Source organism: Anser anser (assembly GCF_964211835.1).
Source record: "Anser anser genome assembly, chromosome: 3".
Classification (NCBI taxonomy): Eukaryota; Metazoa; Chordata; class Aves; order Anseriformes; family Anatidae; genus Anser; species Anser anser.
In genome coordinates, this window is record NC_139722.1 from 103,401,299 (window position 1) to 103,421,478 (window position 20,180).

Sequence of the window (20,180 nt, forward strand, 5' to 3'; positions counted from 1 at the left end):
TCATGTCTTTACAGAGTTTTAGGAGATCTCAAGCACAACCTCAGCACACCACAAACGCTAAACACAATTACGCTATTGCTCCAGCAATGATCCATCTAGAATTTCTTACTCACACAGAAACCAAATGCAAATTCCCAGAAAGGGAATCCACCATTGTTTCTGGAGCAGATTTGAAAAACAAAACACCTAGCAAGGTTTGTGTTCATGTTTCAGTTTCTCAAAAGACTTCCAACTGCACACAACACCTCATTCTTAAATACGCTCCTTCATTTGGTATTTTCAAGCCCAAAAGGTCATTACCTAAGTTTACTATAACCTGAACGATTTTTCTGACTCACTGCTAACAAACATTATCAGTATTTGTGTGGTTTTTTTTCTTCTTTTTGTCAAATAAATTCAGAAAGGGGAGGAGTATTTTATTTATTTATTTTAATATCCAAGCACATCTGTGCAGTTGTTATACAAGAAACACTAAGTACAGACTTACCAGTATTTTGGTAAAATGCCATGTACACCCAACATATGGACATACTTAAAGTTGCCAACAAAAAAAGTAGTTTGAAAATACTGAAGAAATTCTTTTGATGCATATTGGGGAATGAGAGTAATCCCTTCTCACAAATAGTTATCATAATAGCGTAACAATTCAGAGAAGTTTTAGCAGCCAGATCTGCTTGAGATTCCCATGCTCAAGGTCATTATGTCTCCTCCATAAGATGGGTGGAAAAGGTTCAAGAGAAGCACAGAAAAAGTAGAATTATTTGGTTTTCCCCACCCATAACAAGTTTCCTGCTTTGATGTAGGCAGCTCTATTATAACAGCACAAGAATACATGCATTTGCATGTTATAATCTTCAAAAGCTGTAGTGTAAAACATGCAAGGCAACTCAGTTCTGCAGACGTGGCACATCCTTGGTTGTACCAAATATAGCAGCACAGCATATTCGTTTTCAAAATATTTCTCAGTTCTCCACACCACGTCCTGAAACTCTGAATGCTGCACTGGAGATTCTGTTCAGGTTTAACACTTCTAGTACAAGTTCAACTGTCAGAACTAATAGTGCTCGCTTGTATACTGTCCACAGAATGATATTTATACATTATTTAAAACATATGTACTTTAAAAAAAAATAGAATTATGTTGACAGCAACTACTAGCAATGCTAATAAGTACCTAGTTTCAAAACAGGGACAAATTGAACATCACCACAGAAACACTGCAGAAATGCTTCGTTAAAGCACCCTGAAAAATAAAGATCTTAACAGAGGTAGACCTTGCAGCCCACCATTAACTGAGCAAAACTGAAAACGAGTCTGTCAAAAACCCAGAATCTACTAAGTTTCCATTTTTCTCTAGTACAAGAAGTATTAGAACTGAAGATAAATGTTTTACATGAAAATAAAACAGCACCTATTGTGTGTAGAAGTGAGATGTACGGATCAACAGGAACATTTTATTCTTTAAATAAAGATTACTTATATAAACTCTTCTTAAATTAAATTTAAAATAACTCTTCTTAAATTGAAGAAGAGTCAGGCATTTCTGTTCCTTTCCACTATGTACAAATCATTTATTTATTTATTTTTTTACGTTACCTTCTTTTTCCAGTATTCTTCATTCAGATGTAGTGAGGTGTTTAGTATGTTATTAATTTCAATGAGCCTTTTGTCAGTAACTACATTGAATATTTCTGTAGATTTCCTTCTCTTACAACATAGGTTGTGGTCACTTCTGTTCATCCCATCCAAAAGAAGAACATCTTTTAAAGGGGATTTCACTCAATTTTTCCCTGGCTTACAGAGGTAGTACACTAACAGCTAGCAAGTTTGCATTTCTGACAATTTAAAATTAAGACATTAGAAGTATGTACTCTCTTGAACCCCAATTTTTTTATTTTTGCCCCTCTCTCTCCCTTATGACCAGCTACCTTATCTCCTACTTGAAATTAAGTTATGCCTTGCAAATAAATATCGGCTTGTAAATAACTTGTCCAATGAGCACTCTCCTTTATAAAGCAGATAAAATCATCTCAAGATGAAATAATACGGTCTCTAACCATTAGTGCACAAGTTCTGACATAGCACTGAAACTTACTCCACTTCCAACTTCATAAATGAGCAAAAGTAGAACTTCACGATAGCTGGGTACAACGTAACTGATGTGGAAGACAATTTAATGTAAGAATTTGTGGTTCTCTGCGCAGAGCTGTGTAAAAGTCTACACCAGAGTTCAGCGTCCTTGCCTTCTCACACAACAAGAGGTTAAGGCTGAGCACCCCCCAGAGCTGACAGGGCAAATTGGACCTAGGTTATAAGCTAACTTCATGTTGACTATGTCAGTATATTCTTTAAAAGATCTCAATGCCATGCCTACATGCAGCAGTCATCAAGAATATAGTACCACTAAGTAGCAAAAACTAGAAGTCTGGCAGAATTTGAAATCCTGAAACCATGGGGAATATTGTGCTTTCCAGGCTGAGGTTTTGCTTCAAGGGGATTTTCACACTGTTTCTCTAGCACTTGAGGCAAAGGAGGGCTGCCAGGAAACACCATTACAATGCCATAACGCAGGACAGTGCCACAGTGCTGTCACACAAAATGGTGGGACAAAACAACCTCAGTTTGGGAACTTTGCAAACTGACAGGCTCGACTATCTCAAAGTAATAGAGACTTGTGGGCTTTTTGTTGTTTATTTGCTTTTTTGACGTTTACTGAAAAAGCGTAAAAAAATAAAAATAAAAAACATGCAATACAAAAAGAACTGAAAATGAAGAAAAATATGGAAAAAAGCACTAAGGACAAAAAAGCATGTGTTAAATGCATGCAAAAAAATGTTAATATCGAAAAAAACATGCAGAAACACACTAGATGCACACCAAAACATGCGACATCTGGAAAACTGGACAAAAACATGGACTATATTCATGCCAAAAATGCCAAATGCATGCTGGATGCTAAAACACAGTAACTCGTGAAATGGAAAAAAGGTGCAAAAGCATGTGCTAGATACACACCTAAAAACACTGCCCTTCGAAAATGTGGAAACATGCCACACATGCATGCTGACTGCTTAAAAACCTGCTAAAGTGCCAAAAAACACACATCAGAGAAAAAAAAAAGAGCGCACCCAACTGAAAAATGCTATACATGCAAGAATACACAGAAAGACATGCTAGATAGATGCCAAAATTTTTAAATTGTACACAGGGAGAAAATGTGCAAAAAAAGTATACTAGATGCATGCGAAAAAAAAACTTGAAAAACAAACACTCACAGATTAAATGCTGGGGGGGGGTACATGAAAAACACCAAGAAAAGTACAAAATGCACACTAGATGAACAAAAAATGTTAAAAAACACACAACTCATTACACATAAAAAAAAAAGCTTAAAAATCAGTGAAAGGCACATGCTTAAAACAAAAAATGACCTACGGAAGGACACTGGAAACAAACAAAAACACACACAGACTTTTTGAGAAGATGTCGATTTCATGTTTGTAGGAAATGTTCTCAATGTATTTCAGAGCTCTGCATAGCTCAAGATGTTACTTATCCAGTAATACTAACATAAGGCCCAAAATGCAAACAATGTTACATAAGTGATATTAAATTTTAATTTTCTTTCAAGCATTAACACTCAGGAGGTTTTTTAACATAGAGTCACACCACTTTGCTGGAAGTCCACCTTTATCTATTCATGACAACAAACTTCAGGATAAAATGAGAGGGTTTTTTGGCTAATTATTTTTCACCATATACTTCTCACGCAGAGTCACAATCATCTTATGTGTTGGTTTTGGTGAAATAACTAATGGCTATATGTAAAACTGATCTCAAAAGTGTAGCTAGATACAACTGATAATTATAATCAAATTCCTAAAATAAAAAACGTGTTCTTCAACAACTACTTGGCACCTTACGATAACTCACCGATAAGCAGACAGCTTATATATGAAAATCTTTGTTCATTGTTCAAGCATTGTTCACAAAGCTAATACAGACAATATATTCCTGAAAACAGGGAATGTATGTTTTACAGATACGGAACATATACATCAATAAATGTTTGAGCTTACATCTCTAACATGGAAGCAGCAAGAACGTCCTGTTAAACGATTAATAAAAACATCAAGCTGTGACACCAGCATACCTACTGGTAAGACATTCACAACAAGGCAAAAAGTTGAGCACTAAAAGCACATCGAAAATATTTCTCCATGCAGCCGCAAAACAGGATGTACTTATGGATATTGAGTTATCAACGAATTTCAGCAATTCAGGAGGAAACCATGCTTACCAAACACTATGGCTTTGGCAAAAGGTGGAAAGAGTTCTGTGTGTCTGCATAGGTTTTTATGAATTTGCCAGAGATCTTTGTGCAGTTTCTTAAAGTCACTGTATCTCTTCCAAACGACTATCTGAAGCAGAGAAAGAGGGGGGGGAGTATTAGTGAGGGTCATCACAACTATGTTCACATATGTTCATTGTTCACATCACAAATATGTTTTTAAGCAAATCAGACTGCTACCTTCATAGCTTATATGTTCAACAAAAATATACGATCTAAACTGCCAAGTGTAACAACCATTAAAAAAAATTACATTGGTTCATTATCTGTCCCCAACCCTCATTTTGTCTAACAAGACTACAGTGTACAGACAAAATATTAAGTAAAAGCTGAATGAAGGAAATACAGAGGGCAAAAGCAGCATTGTTTCATCCACAATGCAATCCAGAGCTACACAGGGAACCAGTAAGAGAGAGGGAAAAGAGCCGAATAGGAGCATTTCACTATCCAACACTCAACAGCATGCTGTGCTTGGCGCAGCTGCAGGTACGGGGGAGAGACACAACAGCAAAAAAGAGGAAAGCAAAATCAGTACAGGTAAAGGATTCTTATGGAGTCTTACGGACAGAGGAATTCTTACAGGCAGAGCATGAAGCACCTAGAACTGCAAATTAGCTCATAATTTATGTGCCTATGTAAACTGCTGATCATGTGCAAATGCAAGCCCCCATGTAAAATTGTTTATTAATAATAATTCTCATCAAAAATTGAATATGTTCCCTTTTGTAATCTAGACAAAATCTCTGACTTCAGAAACGCAAGGAGAGCATTCATTACACCAGATTTTGCTGATTTATCCTTTTCAGAAAGAAGTAGTCATCTCCCAGGCAGGTTCCTCCCAGTCAGGTATCTACCTTATCCTTCTTCCATCCCGTTCTCTGTATCCTTCCATTCAAGGAAGGAGAACCCAGCAGGAAAATCAGGCCAGGAAAAGAACTGAGCAACAAAACTTACACTTGATTGCTAACAGGTTTGCTATCAGGATGAGAAAAAAAAAAAAAAGAAAATACAAAGGCATTTTATATTGTGGCTTCATTGTTGGTTAGACCCACTGAGTCATCATAACACTCAACACTAATGTGCAGTGATTAGTGCAGAAAGGGAAAAAAAAAAAAGGATTTTAATGAATTCAAAAGTTGATTCCATCAGTCAAATGTCTCAAGTACGTTAATACAACTAAATACCATTTAAAATATTCCAAATATTTCACTGAATGATTTAACCAGTTGCGTTCTCACGAGCAATCATAATTGTAGAACTACTTTTTTCAAGGAAATCAGACTTAGAGATAAGCAAAAGGTTTCATTTTAGATTACTATTTTTTTGGTTGGTTGGTTTTGATAGCACTTTGGTCAGAAGCCTTCCAATTGTCAGTGGATGCAAGTCCTATCTACAGAAGGATGCAAGTATAAGGTAACAGGACTGTCAGAGAGTATATTGAAAGCTTTAATATGGCAACACTCCATCCAACTTATCAACTCTGCTATGCAGAAAGTAGCAGTCCTGACTCAGCCCCACCTACCGTGCACACGCATCCAGGACTAGTTACAACTAGTATTTGATGGAGTTCCACAGGCATGATAGGAAAAACCAGAATCTCTCAAAAAGGCCAACTAGTGATTTCAGTTTCAGAAACAATAATTTTCCAATACTGTACTTCCATCAATGCCAATATCCAGAAAATGATGATTAGTACTTCTTAAACAGTGTGCATATAAAACATAAAATTGCATTAGACAGCAAAGTCTCAAAACATCAAGTTACTGTATTGTCAGTACTCAGAGACAATGTGAAAAGCTGCCAAAAAATAAAAGCATGAGATTCTGTTCCACTAAAAAGTATTATTTGTCTGCTGCTGCAAGCGATCTCTCAGTAGCCAAGAGGAGAAAACATACCCACAAACAGCTTACAAAGCAAAGGAATGAAGGTCATCCTGAAACCTTTCACAAGCTCATGGAGATCATGCCTTTGCATGCATGCAGCTGAGCAAAGATAGCAAAGCTCCCACTCTAACATACTCATTAGAAGTCAGATTTGTAGGAAGGACAGATTATATTTCCAGGCCCAACAAAGCACAGCAAGTACATCATAAAACATATGCTGGAATTGCAGCGCAATAAGGTGCTTGTCATAACTAGAGCCAGCAGACCTCTCTTAACTCATCCAATTCCTGTGTTCCACAATGAACAACCCTTTCTCCTCTGTGAATGAGTATAGGGGAGGGAGGGGGAAAAAAAAAGAAAAAAACACATGATTGCCCTGGCTACAATTGCCTCGCATGCCATGTTGCCACCATCAACGCTCAGAAGCAAGGAAATTGAAATGAAGGCCACTAGCCTTTTGGTATCTATTAACTCCTCCACAAACAACTTCACGTTAACTTCATCCTTTTGAGAAGAAAGCCCTTACAAGGTTATCTTCCTTCCTGTCCCAGCAAGAACAGTTGGGGGTGTCTTGAATTGTAATTGGCTGTAGCGGGAGAGATCGTGTATTAAAGGATTGTACTCTGAAGCGCAGTTAACAGACGTGACAGAAAACTGGCGAGTAGAACTGAGGTTACAGTACACAGCCTTACGTATAGTTGCACATCTGCAACGCGGGTAGTAGCATCACAGCAGTGCCATTAAATTGGCCTCTGCACGAGCAGGCAGGCACAGCCACGTGGTTCTGTACAGCTAGGGGAAGGGGTTGCACAAGACAGATCGTAAAGCCAGAGGGTTGGTGTGCGTACAAAATTTTGTCTGTTGAATTTCTAATTGAGCAGTTTTGGAAAACTGAGGTCAATTTATTTTCTTGGGAGCAGATTAGGAGCATACTCTTTTTCTCTCAAAGACTGCCCACAATTCTTTTGCTGTCATAGGAAGCAAGTGTAACAGAAAAGCTCCCAATGTATGTTGTTTCCTTATTATAATTCATCCTTACAGCAACTACTGCCTAGGGTATTGCTGTTCAGATGATTGCTTATAACAGAATCACAACACCACAGCTACCATGCTATCACATGCAAAATAATTAATTTGAATGCAGTGAAGTGTGGAAAAAGGACACTCATCAACAAGTTCATGGCACATTTACGTTTCCTTGCTGACTAGAGTATGTGGAATCCTGCAAGGCATCCTACATCTACAAACTAAAGCAAGGACTAAAGGATACCGTTCTGCTATTTTTTCACAACTAATTAACATATATTCATGCAATACACTAGCTGAAAGACACAATATATTTTTCCTGAGGAACGGCTCATCAACAGCTGCTATAAGGTGTTTTTCCCACAAATGAAAATTAAGGTAATGGCAGAGTGTGTTCATGGGTGGGCTCAATCCAGGAGTCTCCCTATAAAAGGTGAACATCAAGCTACAAGCTACAATAATGCAGGTCTAAAACTAGGTCCATGATTATGTCTGATTCGGATAAACTACTTTAATCTTCCATAGATTAAAAAAAAAAGTGGCAAAAGCATGAATGTTCATGCTTGTCTGATCCTCAAGATTTCAAAGAAGGATGCAACAAAGGGGTATTAGGTGTAGTAGGCAATTCTCACCTCTGCCAAGCCACTAATCAGTAACTCATGTTTGACCATACAGAGATGCAATGAATTCACTTATGGGCTCTTCTTTCATCAACTATCCAGGTTCTCCTCAACTGTGGTACGAGACTGCACCAGAAATTCAACATATGCATATGTTACTCAATGTCTGAAAAGCCAAAAGGTTGTGCTTTTGAAGGAAGATAATGCATGTACATAGCATAATATAGTATGAACAATGTCAAGTCATTAGTCCAGAAGAAATCAAGTGGAAAAAAATAGATTTTTAATCTGAAAACAACCAAGAAAGAAAAGCATGATGCATTTTTTGTCTCAATAAAACGTTTCCTAACAGTCTTTTGAGGCTTTAAAGAGGCACAAGAATACAGCAGACCCTTATTCAGAGCCTTTTTGGAAGAGGCAAAGAGCAAGCAATTCAAAAGTTTTATAAAAGTACATCATGGGAAAATAGTTAAGGAGCCTCAGAGAGGCAGGATTAATATACGACTTGCAGTCTAACCTCTCTCAACTACTCCTATGCTCCTCCACTTTCCCCCTGCTCACTAATAGACAGTAATGATGTAGGCTTTTCCGTGAAGTATTGGTTAAAGAGGAGAATAACACCTACAGCTGAGACCTAAGACTTGGATTGCGGACTGATCTCTAATTATACTGGTAGGAGTTAAGTAGCCATCAATTTGCCAATTCCAGCCCTGAGAAAAGAGCTTGCGAAGTTTTCAAAGCCATTTTGTCATCAAAAGACACTTTACTCCCTAAGACTTTGTTTCAAGTCTGGATTCATCACCAAGGGCAGAATTGCAACATGTTACACTCACTACTGTTTTCGACTATGAAAGCAAAAGACAGATGGAAACATACAAAAAAAAAAAAGTATGCTCAATTAGGATGACAAAATACACAGAAATTGCTAAGTTGCATCAAAGATACTTCAAAAGGCATAATGCAATACACAAACAGACATTTGCACAAGTTTAAACTGTTACCTCCTGGACATCCTCTGGATTTTTTCTTGAAACAATCTGAAAGGCAAAACAAAAACCGTTCAGTGCTTGGATTTACTATTCCAAACTGATTCACGCAATGATTTGTTGCTGAGGAGAAAAATCTGGAAGAAGGCAAACAGTTGCATATTCCTCCTTGCATGCAGAAGTGTTTTCATTTAGTTTCAGAGAAGTTTAATATCCAAATACAACAGGGTAAGGAGTTTCAGCAGCACAGACAGTTGCTGTTACCAGAAATACAGATGCACGTGCTAGGCAAAATGGCACAGAAGGCATCCCACAGAACAAAGCCACACAGCACACACCCCCATCATCTTCCCAGTCTTTTCCTGTTAATTCATATTGGGGTCACATTACTCCCAATAAGCAGAATTAATCAAGGCTATTCCTGGCTTAATACACATTATGCACAGCCTTGTCGTGAGGTGTAAGGCTTTGAATTTATTAAGACAGGATTTTCACTTTACTTACAGCCATCAATGTGCGCACGCGACGGACTCTGTCCTTGTGTGTTTGTTTCTACTTAAACACTCTTTGCCTAATTAATTATAAATGACTTTGTCTGGAGGAAAACTGCAGCGAAAACAAGGCTTGGCTACACACCGTAAAAAAAAAAAAATGTATTTTGTCTGGATTTTTTTTTCTTTAAATAAATATCGATCGCAAAAGCCTTTGTAATCCAAGTTCTGTATTGGGTTTATAAACAGCAATAAGAGCATATCCGCACAATCAATCACAACCAGGCATCTTTAATTCATAACTGCAATTATCTTGTGTAAGTCAGTACATCCTTCACTATCATTCTACCAAAGCTGTTCAACAAAATAATTAGGCTACTGTTAGCTAAATAGGGCACTCTCAGTCCGAACTAAGACTATCCACACACTCGCACCCCACAAAATGATTAGTATTGTGAAGGGGTGACACAGATAGGCAAGTGCAAGGAGTTTGCACGACTCACACCCCACAGGCTAAAATCCCAACCCACTGGACTGCAAGCATCACTCAAGCTCTTGGTCCAAGAGGGAAGTCAATGAACGTACACCTACTCCTTGCTAAGTGACAACAACATACTGTTCACTCCCCAACTTCCATTTTTCAAGAACCCCCTTGCTGAAGCCTCCCAGATTGCATAAGACCACCTTACTACACAGACCATTGTAAGCTTTCACACATTTCAGAGGAAACAAGACAGAAAAGAGAAGGTCCCAAAAGACCTAAGGCTTTTTCCTTCACAATTCTAATTTTTTCCCCCACATTGCACAGTAAGACCTCTTCTTATAACACGGCCTACAATGTCAAAACCTCCCTCAACTTTTCCTCACTGAGGAAATCTGAGTAACCTCACATTTGGCAACTTTACCGAATGTTAACCTTGGGGCTGTTGCTCCCTCACTCACTACCAGACAGTTCACGTGTACACTTTGTGAAATATTTTGACCCTTCTTTTCCAATAGCTGGTGTATTCGATGTAACAAACCTGTAGAGCTGGAGAAAGAAGATAGCACAGGCATGGCTACACATCACAAAAGAACACCAAAGGGCACACACCAACTGTTTTGTTTTGCAGTTCACCTTTAGTTAAAGCCTTACAACAGTTCTGGCAGCTAGGTAAGTTACCAGATGGGCAGAAGGAGACCCAGAGAGATGAGTAATTACCCAGCCAGTTAGTAAGAATCTGGAATAAAACCCAGAGGCCCTGTTTCACACTTGTTCTAATGTTACATTGCCTTCTATATCTACCAGCCATGCCAACTTTAAGTCAGTATGTAATAATTTATGTGTTGTCCTACTTTGTTCTTCATATCCTTTTCTGAAGGTCAACCCCAGAAGAGGTCTTCCCCTTCAATCCAACCTATAACCAACCTAAAGACTTGGCAAACATCTTACTATGCCCCAGATTTTCAGTGTATTTTTTCAGTCCTCCCAAAAGGATCAATGCAATCAGCTCCTGCAAATCTCTACTGCAAGCAACTTTCATCTATTTAAAAAATATCATTAGGATACCTACCAATGAGCTGAGCAATGCATAACTACTGCATTATGATGTGAAAACAGAGATCCTACAAGGATCTCATACCCCACCACTGAGCAAAGTATTTCAGATTATCCTATTCCTGCAGATAGCCAAATGTAACTCATTAGAATTTTAATTATCATTAATAATTGTAATCCTCCAAATTATCTGAACTTCTATTAGTAGTCTACATTCTCAGATATCATTCAAACAATACTCTTGGCATCAGGACTTGCTGATTTCTCTTTCTGTTTTTTAGCCTTTGGGAATGGGTATAAAAAGGCCAATTTTCATTTAATCTTGTCTGCACTCAAAGTATTTCACTGCTTACAAGTAAATAAAATACATATTCTCTGTAAATACTCATGCACAGTCAGTTTCTGCAGAATACATGCCTTGCAAAAACCACAGAACATATTGACTTTTTTTTTATTTTATTAAAGTAGACTCCTAAACAAAAAGCTTTTAGAAAAATCTGCAATAAGGATAGACCTTAGCACTCAGAAGGGACTGCACGGGTAGCCGTGACCAGTATCCCCTGCTCCTAACGCAGGATAACATGGTTAGCATAACCAGTGCCATTTTGTAAAGTAAACGGCCATTATCTGTAGGGAAGCCGGTCATGTATCAGTCCCCCTTTCCTGCTCCTCACCAGCCTTGAAGGTCCTGCGTGATTAGAACAAACATCAAGGAACCTTAACCTACGCTGGTCATAAAACCCTGTGAAATAATAAAGCTCACAATTATAATTACAACTTAGTAGCATCCTCCTTCTGCCAAGGATCCCTAAGGAACCTCTCTGTCCCCGTAGCATTGGTGACTGTGCCCGTCACTTAGGATACACTAAACAAGTGGTTTTCTCTTTCATAATTAACCCATCCTAACATTGGAACAGAAAGCTCCTTTAACTTAATGCAGTTTCACAAAGTATCCAATTGCATGCCCCTGAAAGGACCAGAAATCTCCACTAACACATGCTGAGTACCCTAGGCCTCCGTCCGAAGGGTATTCAGTGCAAGGGGAAGATCCACCTCACTTTTTTTCCTGGCGATCCCCCAAAGTCGCTGCGCATCAGTTCAGCCAACGCAGCTGTAGTGCTGTGATACCGACCGTGGAGCCAGATCGCGGCAGGAACAGGAGGGAGGAACAGGAGGGGAGGAAAGGGGAGGGCAGCAGATATGTTCATTGAATTATTTGTGAATCATTCCGTTCGGTTTCTAACACTCCAAATCCTCACTTCAAGTACTACATAACGGATTACCAGAGAGAGCCCTACTGAGACGAAAGCTATTTATACTTCTACATTTGTGAACCCAACGCATGCTCTGCCGCATAAAAGAGAGATTTTTGCACTTTGAGGACATCCAAACACACTGAAGAACTAATGATTTCTGGTTAACTTGGTTTAATTTGGACCGCTCACAAACCCATCAGCCCCTTGCTCTGTAGGACACCCCTCACAGTCAGCACACTCCCCAGTTCTGAACTGCGCGGCCTGGTACGGTACACGCGGCCACATGTTGCGTGCCACAACTTGCTCCTGAACAGATCTACAGATACCAAAATATCACAGAGCATCTTAACTGTCTTCGGCCAATAAGAACAAGGCCATTAGAGTAAAATAAGCAGAAGTCTCGGCTCATTCCTATTACTCCCTATTGCACTGACAGAAACCAACATTAAAAAAGAAACAAAACACACACTCAGCCCAACGCGACCTGCTGCAGAAGCACCTGAAGGCACTGTTTCTCTTGTCTTTACCTCAGGAAAACCTTTTTAATATTGGAATTAAAGCAGTTCAGTTGGAAGGGACCTTCAAAGACCATCAAGTCCAAGTACCTGGCCACCTCAGGGCTGCCCAAAAGTTGAAGCATGTTACTGAGGGCATTACCCCACTGCCTCTTGAACACTGACAGACGTGGGGCATCAACCACCTCTCTAGAAAGCCTGTCCCAGCGTCTGACCACCCTGAGGGTAAATAAATGTTTCCTCATGCCCAGTCTGACCCGCCCCAGCCCAGCTCCGTGCCGTTCCTGTGCATCCTGCCATCAGTTCCCAGGAGCTGAGCCCAGCACCTCCCTGCCAGACACAGACACAGCCACTACAACCCTCGGAGCTCTACCGACAAGCCAGTTCATCGCCCAGCCAAGTCTGAACACGTTTCTCTCTGTCAGTTCGACTGGCAGCTCTGTGGTTTCCTGGGCCTTCTCTCATGCCCGGTTTGCAGACGGGTGTAGTGCTGGCTGCTGCCAGTCAGCAGGGACCTCCCCAGGCTGCCCCGACCTTTGGTAAATTGTGGAGGGGGCTCCAGCTGTAACGTTCACCAACTCCTGCGGTTCTCTGGGGGTGAATCCTGTCAGCCCCAAGGATTTATGAACATTCATACAACTGGCCCCTTACAATTTCTGTGACCACAAATGGAAAGTCATCGCAACCCAAGCCATGGATTGCCAATGCTGAGGGCCAGGCAATCCAAGATCTATTATTAATATTAAAAACTGAGGCAAAAAAGGCATTAAATGCCTCCACCTTTTCCTCACTCCTATTTGCTAGGTGACCATCTTCGCCAAGTATCAGTCCAATGTTTTCCTTTGGCCTCCTCTTGCTGTTGACATATACAAAAAGGCCTTCTTTGTTGTCTGACACTACAGCGGCCACTACCAGCTTTTCTTGCTTTCTGCCTACAGATGTGAACTGCAGCTCTGTACTCTCCCTGTGAAGCCAGACCTTGCTTCCAGAGATTATCTATTTTCTTTTTCTGTCCTAGTTTCCTGTTCAGCCAAGCCGATCTTCTGTCCCACTCGCTTGGCCTGTGGCACAATGGGATTGTAGAAGGTGGTTCTTGAAAAGCAAGGAGCTCTCATGGACCCCTAAACCCTCTCAAGCCGATTCCCTGGGAACACTGCTAGCTCGCTGAATACCTTAAAGTTTGCTCTCTTAAAATCCAGGGTGGCAAATCTGCTGACCTTTTTTTCTTATTACACCAAAAATTTTGAACTCAACGATTTCACGAACAGCATGGTCAAAAGAGCTCCCTAACGTCACCTCTCCCACAAGGCCTTCCCTATTCTCAAAAAACAGATCTAAGAGGGCACCTTTCCTAGTTGGCTTGCTCAGTAGTTGTGACAGGACATTGCTGTCAACATGCTTTAGGAATTCCCCAGACTTGCATGTCACAGCAGTACGATATCCCCAATTTGTGTCTGGGAAGTTGAAATCTCCCATAAGGACAAGGTAACCGATCCCGAGATTTCCCCTAATTGCCTATAGAACAGCTCATCCATGCTATCATCCGGAGTGGGCAGTTGATAGCAGACACCCACGACATCTGCTTTGCTATCCACCCCCTTAATCCTCATCGAGAGGCTCTCTACTGCATCATCCCTAACCGCAAGGGCTGAACAGTCTGATCTCTCCCTTTTAGATTAAAATCTCCCAGCGCAAAACAACCTTTTTCTGGCTCTTAACAAAAACTACATCTCATTTGACTAAAAAGAATATTTGAAACATGTGACATATTTGTGTTTGGTGGGCTTGTAAACGTTCAGGAATAATAAAAAAAAAAAAGTAAAAACAAATTGATTTTTGATTTCAAATTGAAAAATTGAGTTAAGGGAAGGAATGCATATGAATATGCTGATCTCGTAGGCAGAACATCTGCAGCTGCAGTAACTTTGGGATCACAGGTCATTCAAATAAAGCCTTTCTGATGCTCTCAGTACATCCCACCAAATCTGCGACCTGAACTCCCACTTCTCTTGCAGCTATCTCAGACTATTCACTTACTCCCCCTCCCTTTCTGGCTTAAGTAGGGAAATGGAGGAGAAAAGAAGGCAAGAAGCTTCCCCAAAGGAACAGAAAGAGCCTTTGGCAGAACGAGCACCAAGCCAGCTCTCCCAAAATCCGGTTATTTGCTTCAGCTTTCCTTCTTCTCCCACAAGGCCTCTCTCATTCCCCCGGTCCCTCTTCTACCCAAACGGGGCCGAAGACCAGAGACCAGGCACCCGCAGCCCTGCAGACGGGGCTGTCCCAATATCCCTCAGGTCAAACAGCTGTGCCCAGTGTGGGCGCGCTGGGTGCACATCCGCTGCTCGCTGATTTCTCCTCGGGAGCTGACAGCGAGGCAGAGCCATTCGGCTGCCACCTCTCCAAGGAGGTCTTGGGGAGAAGAAGGAAAAAAAAAAAAAAAGAAAGAAAGAAAGAAGGAAAGAGTCGCTTCTTTTTAAGCTATCCATGCGCGCCCTGCAATTAACAGGAAAGGAAATGAACTCCAAGGCGTGTTTGGGGGGACGACAAGCCATGTGAGGCCGCTGGCAGAGGCTGATGAAGCCCAGCTAAGCGAAGCCTCCCATGTCGCTCCCTCCTGCCTCCCCCCGAGGGGGATTTTCCACCACACCTTGCCCAGCCCGAGGCCCGCAGGGACCTGCCAGCAGCCCTGCCAAGCGCTCCAATCCGCACGCAACCGCAGATTTAATAATTAAAAAAAAAAAAAAAAAAAGAAGAAGAAGAAGAAGAAGGAACGCCCAAGGAAGAGGCAGCACGGGAAGGAGGGGAAGCAGGACCCCGGGGCCGGAGGAGGACGAGGGGAAGGGCAGCGGCGGCCGGCACGGAGCGGAGGGGACCGGGACCGGGGCCGGGCCGGGGCTGACTCACCCGCGCCGTGACCTTGTAGACGGTGTGCCCGCGGGGGTGCCGCCGCGGCTCGGTCACCGTGTAGAAGCGGGCCAGGTCCCCGCCGCGCTCCCGCGGGCTCAGCATGCTGCCCGCAGAGCCGGGCCGGGCCGGGCCGGGCAGAGCCGGGCCCCGACAGCGACGGAAGCGGCGCCCAGGAACGCCCCGACACGCCCCGGCCCGGCCGGGCCCGCCCCGCCGCCGCCGCGGGGAGCTCCGCCCGGCCCCGGCCCCGCGGCATCGCCAGGGGGCTGCCGGGGGCTGCGTGCGGTGGCCGACCATAAGGGCCGGCCCCGCGGGGGTGCCTCTGGGCAGGGCTGCGGCGGATTCGCAGCATGGGGAGCCCGGGATGGGGTGTGCCGCTTCCGCGGGTGGCTTTGGGGGTTCACATGTGCTGCCCCGAATCTGGTGAAGGGCCTGGGACACAAGTCCTGTGAGGAGCGGCTGAGGGAGCTGGGGGTGTTTGGTCTGGAGAAGAGGAGGCTCAGGGGAGACCTCATTGCACTCTGCAGCTGCCTGAAAGGAAGGTGTGGGGAGCTGGGGGTCGGCCTCTTCTCACAGGTAACCAGTGATAGGAGTAGAGGGAATGGCCTCAAGTTGCGCCAGGGGAGGTTCAGGTTGGAAATGAGGAGACATTTCTTCTCAGAAAGAGCAGTCAGGCGTTGGAAGGGGTTGCCCAGGGAGGTGGTGGAGTCACCGTCCCTGGGGGTGTTCAAGGAGAGGTTGGACGTGGTGCTTAGGGACATGGTTTAGGGGGAGATGCTGGTGGTAGGGGGATGGTTGGACCAGATGATCTTGGAGGGCTTTTCCAACCTTTATGAGTCTGTGATTCTAAATCACATTGCTTTATGTTTCCTCTCTTCTCCAGATTTCTAAACAGTACTTGGACTTCTCTTTGTAGCAGGGCTCTTGTGCACATAGAGGTCTCATATAACTCTTCAGGGAGAGAGGCATATTGCCGCAATCCAAAAGAGCAATTCGTGCTGTGAGATGTTCTCCTTCCATGGATTGAACCTTCAGCTACTTGGCTGCAGTGGCATCTGTACCAGTGTAGATCTGTACAAATATAGATCGCAACTGAGGTTATTTGAACTGTTAAGATTTGTTTTTATCACAGTATTTTCATTCATTTAATAGTCTGCTATTAAAAAAATCAGCTACTCATTAACAGGTTATTAATAGCTCTATTAACAGGTTATTAATATCTCTGATCTCATGCAGGCCTTTGACATAAAGAGAAGTATTTAATTGGATTTCTTTGTAAAATATTAGAGACTCTTGTCATGAAACTAATAGTAAGCAGGTGTTTCCTTTGAAAGGATTAATATGAAGGTGTTTCCTTCATATTAATCCTGAGTTCCAGATCAGATTCACCTCTGCAGATCTGGAAGCACCATTCTGGAAGCTCACCTTTGAGTGAGCAGTTTCAGCATTTCACTGTTTGGAAGTACTTACATAGTTTCACCTCATCCTTATTACTAGCAATTACAAGAGTACTCTTACTCTTAATTTGGACATTGCCCTAACTTCATTCTTATTACAATGGGAATTCCAACCTGAGTACCAGAGGCAAGTAGGTCCTGCAAACGCACAGAGTCAGAGAAACAGGCACGAGTGGACCAGCAGTTCCTCTCCTTGGACTGGTCTGAGAGAAAAAACAGATCATTTGACAGTGGTTTCCCATGTGAAACCCCGAAAAGCCTAGCAAATTCAGGTCCGTCTCCAAATAGAAGTGTTCTAGTATCCACATACAGCTTCATCTTTGAAAAGCGCAACCCCAGAGGAAGGTCATTTTTTCTGTGGGAGAATACAATGACTGTTCCTAACAACTCATAGGGCAGAAACAAAACAAATGTGAGTTTTACAACATCCTGTCTCTTGATTTTCTTTGGATTACTTTGGCATTCCCAGCTATCAAGTTACTAGAAAGATTCTTTATTGTTTTTATCTCTGAGAATTGCTTGGTTTTGTCTACTTTGCACAGGGAACATTTTCTTAAGGAATGGGGAAGAGAGGAAACATAAATTCTTACAGTGAAACACAGTCCTTTCAGTGAAATTGAAGTTTCATTGAAAGAGACATTCCAAAAAGAGATTATCTGTTTGGAGTAATTTTAACGTACAAGTAATGGAAATACTCTGAGTTTTCTTTAAATCTGAAATGAAGGGATTAGAATGATGTCAGAGGATACTTTATGACTCTCATCTTCTCTAATTTTAGCTGTAGGAAACTTGTGGCTACTCAGATCACATTTGTGGTGGCACCACATCCAAAAACCAAAGCTGGTTGAAAATAGGCTTGCACAAGGAAACGTGGAAACAATTTCCAACATGATATACTATGCATGTATTTGGTACATGCAGTTCATACAACCTTCCAGTGCAATACTTAATACTACATGATTAGACAACCAATTCCAGTATAAACTTGCTTATGAAGCAGCACTTGCTTATAATATCTCATAAGATGTGGTAGCTTTGAAGTTTTAATGCTACATGCAGAAATCAGTGGAATAGAAGTCATCATTGATTAATCCCTAATGAATGATACAATAGACCTCATTTAAATTTTAATAGCTAACTCAAAATTCAAAAGTTAGCAATTTGGTGGGAGGAGATATGGAGAAGAACCACTAGGAGTTGAGAAGACAAGTGTATGTTGCAGCTGTTTAACTCCATGTCTGAAACAAGCTTTACATATTTTGTACAGTTTCCATCTCCTTTATCTACCAGAGAATATACATATATTAGAACTGGAAAACCTCAGGAGAAGGACAGTAAATATGATCAGATCTACAGAATAGCCTCTTCATTTGGAACAATGCAGTAGTTTGGAAATTTCTGGCATGGAAGAAGAAATAACATGAGGGGATATTATAGTGGTCCATGAAATCATGTTTGGCTTGGAGAAGATGGATGGGAATGGACTGTTCAGTGTCTCTTTAAAGGCCAGTGAAGCTAGTAGTAATGAGGTTAAAAAATAACAAAAAATCATTTGTCACATAATGAGGGCTAGAATTGCAGAACTTGTCAAAGGGTGTTGTCGATGCAAAAAGTTTCCAAGTTCGAGTACTTGGGGGAGAGAGTCACTGAGAGATACTTAAATGACAAACACATCAGTCTTAGGAAATCTGCTAAGCTCAAAACAACTAGATGCAGGAGTATTCAGCTGAAATTTGCCCGGTCTCTGCACATCTTTAGGCATCTGCTGCTATCCACCTTTAGAAAGCAGGAAACTGAGCTCTGCGGACCACTGAGCTGAACCACCAAGGCTGTTCTCATGTTCAGCATAATCAATCAAAACATCCCTCAGTGAGTCAGTAGCCTCCATTCACTAGGACGTTTCAAAAGCTCAAATGACTCATGAAAAACTTGGCTTCTAGTTACAAATCAGAGAACTTGGAGATACCTATTTTGAAGAATAACTCTTAACATAGGATGGCTGACCTAGATACACAAAACAATAAGTAGAGAAGAGTAAACAATCTGTAATTAAGTGTTACTGGTTTATTAAGACTTAACCTAGGGCAAAGCAAAAAATAATTGCAAAATTCAGAAGAGAAACAATTTGTATCACATGAATAGGTTAATCTTTTAGTTATCTTCTATTTTGTGTTTTCACAGTTAATTTTATGCTTACCAACATATCTTTGTCTTTTTAAAGTCTTGTCTTCAGAAAAAAAAGTTTCACCCTTTCCCCTTTTCTAGCCTCGCTACTGAGATTATTATTATGCAAAAACTTTCAAAGCGACAGAGTAACCTGGGTGCCTTATACAGCATTGGTTGTCAAAATAGAGAGAATAACTACATTGTACAGGAAGATTCCCACTGCTTCTAAAAATAAGAGCAGTTTTTGCTGCTGAAGCTATGGGTTACTGTCTTCTGTCTTATAAATATATCCAAGAAGTAAGAATACTTCAAAAATACAGAAAAGAACAAATTACAGAAATAATTTGTGTGTGGAAAATAACAGTTGAGAGTTCTTTTACTGCTGACAAATTACAGAGCTAGTAGCTTCACTCCCTTACTACCTTGTGAAGAAACTAACAGAAAATCTTTACCTTTTGCCATTAAGTAAGCTGTGTTCAAGAATAAAAACCCAAAGTGAATCAGACACATTGCCTAACGTAATACTCGTAACATAATCACATTATTCCAGTTTAAGTGTTCCCTACCAGTCCTGGGAAAAGCTTAAAATTATTGCTTACTTAAAGTCACTTGTATGAAAAAAAATTAAAAGGAATGCAGAGAAACAGTATTTTGCTGGATTACAGTTCCTGCACAGCATCTGCCTTATGCAGCACTATCATATTTCATATGCTTTGTGCTATATTTTCTTACAGTAAACAGAGCCAGCATGTGCTCTGTCCTCAGAAGACCTCCAGAATGCGTTTAACTCTGTGTTCGTGCAACGCTGGCAGAAGCAGACCCGGTGGTTTACACGGCTGGTAGCTACGTGTGCATCTGCAGGGCTGCCAGGGCAGGCAGGCTTCCACTTCTTTCGTGAGATTGGGACTCTCTACCAGCACAGAGCAACACTCGCTTATGTGTGGAGCATTTTAACCCAGGAATGTTAAAATACAGTCTTGGGTGA

The 20,180-nt window shown here is 41.4% G+C and overlaps 1 protein-coding gene across 5 annotated transcripts in view; it reads right to left on the reverse strand.

The window, feature by feature from the left end:
* The window catches only part of RPS6KC1 (ribosomal protein S6 kinase C1), a 91,805-nt gene extending 76,026 nt beyond the window's left edge, over nucleotides 1-15,779 (reverse strand). For 2 of the 5 annotated variants that reach the window (XM_083831189.1, XM_083831187.1), the window contains exons 1-3: nucleotides 15,570-15,779; nucleotides 8,882-8,917; nucleotides 4,301-4,421 (exon numbers count right to left, since the gene is read on the reverse strand). In XM_083831189.1, the coding sequence (XP_083687315.1) occupies nucleotides 4,301-4,421; nucleotides 8,882-8,917; nucleotides 15,570-15,674 (262 nt within the window). In that variant the 5' untranslated portion in view covers nucleotides 15,675-15,779. Of the gene's footprint in view, nucleotides 1-4,300; nucleotides 4,422-7,892; nucleotides 8,007-8,881; nucleotides 8,918-15,569 lie in introns of all 5 variants that reach the window. The other 3 variants (XM_083831190.1, XM_083831191.1, XM_083831188.1) reach the window with 3 other exon arrangements.
* Nucleotides 15,780-20,180: the final 4,401 nt, after the last annotated feature.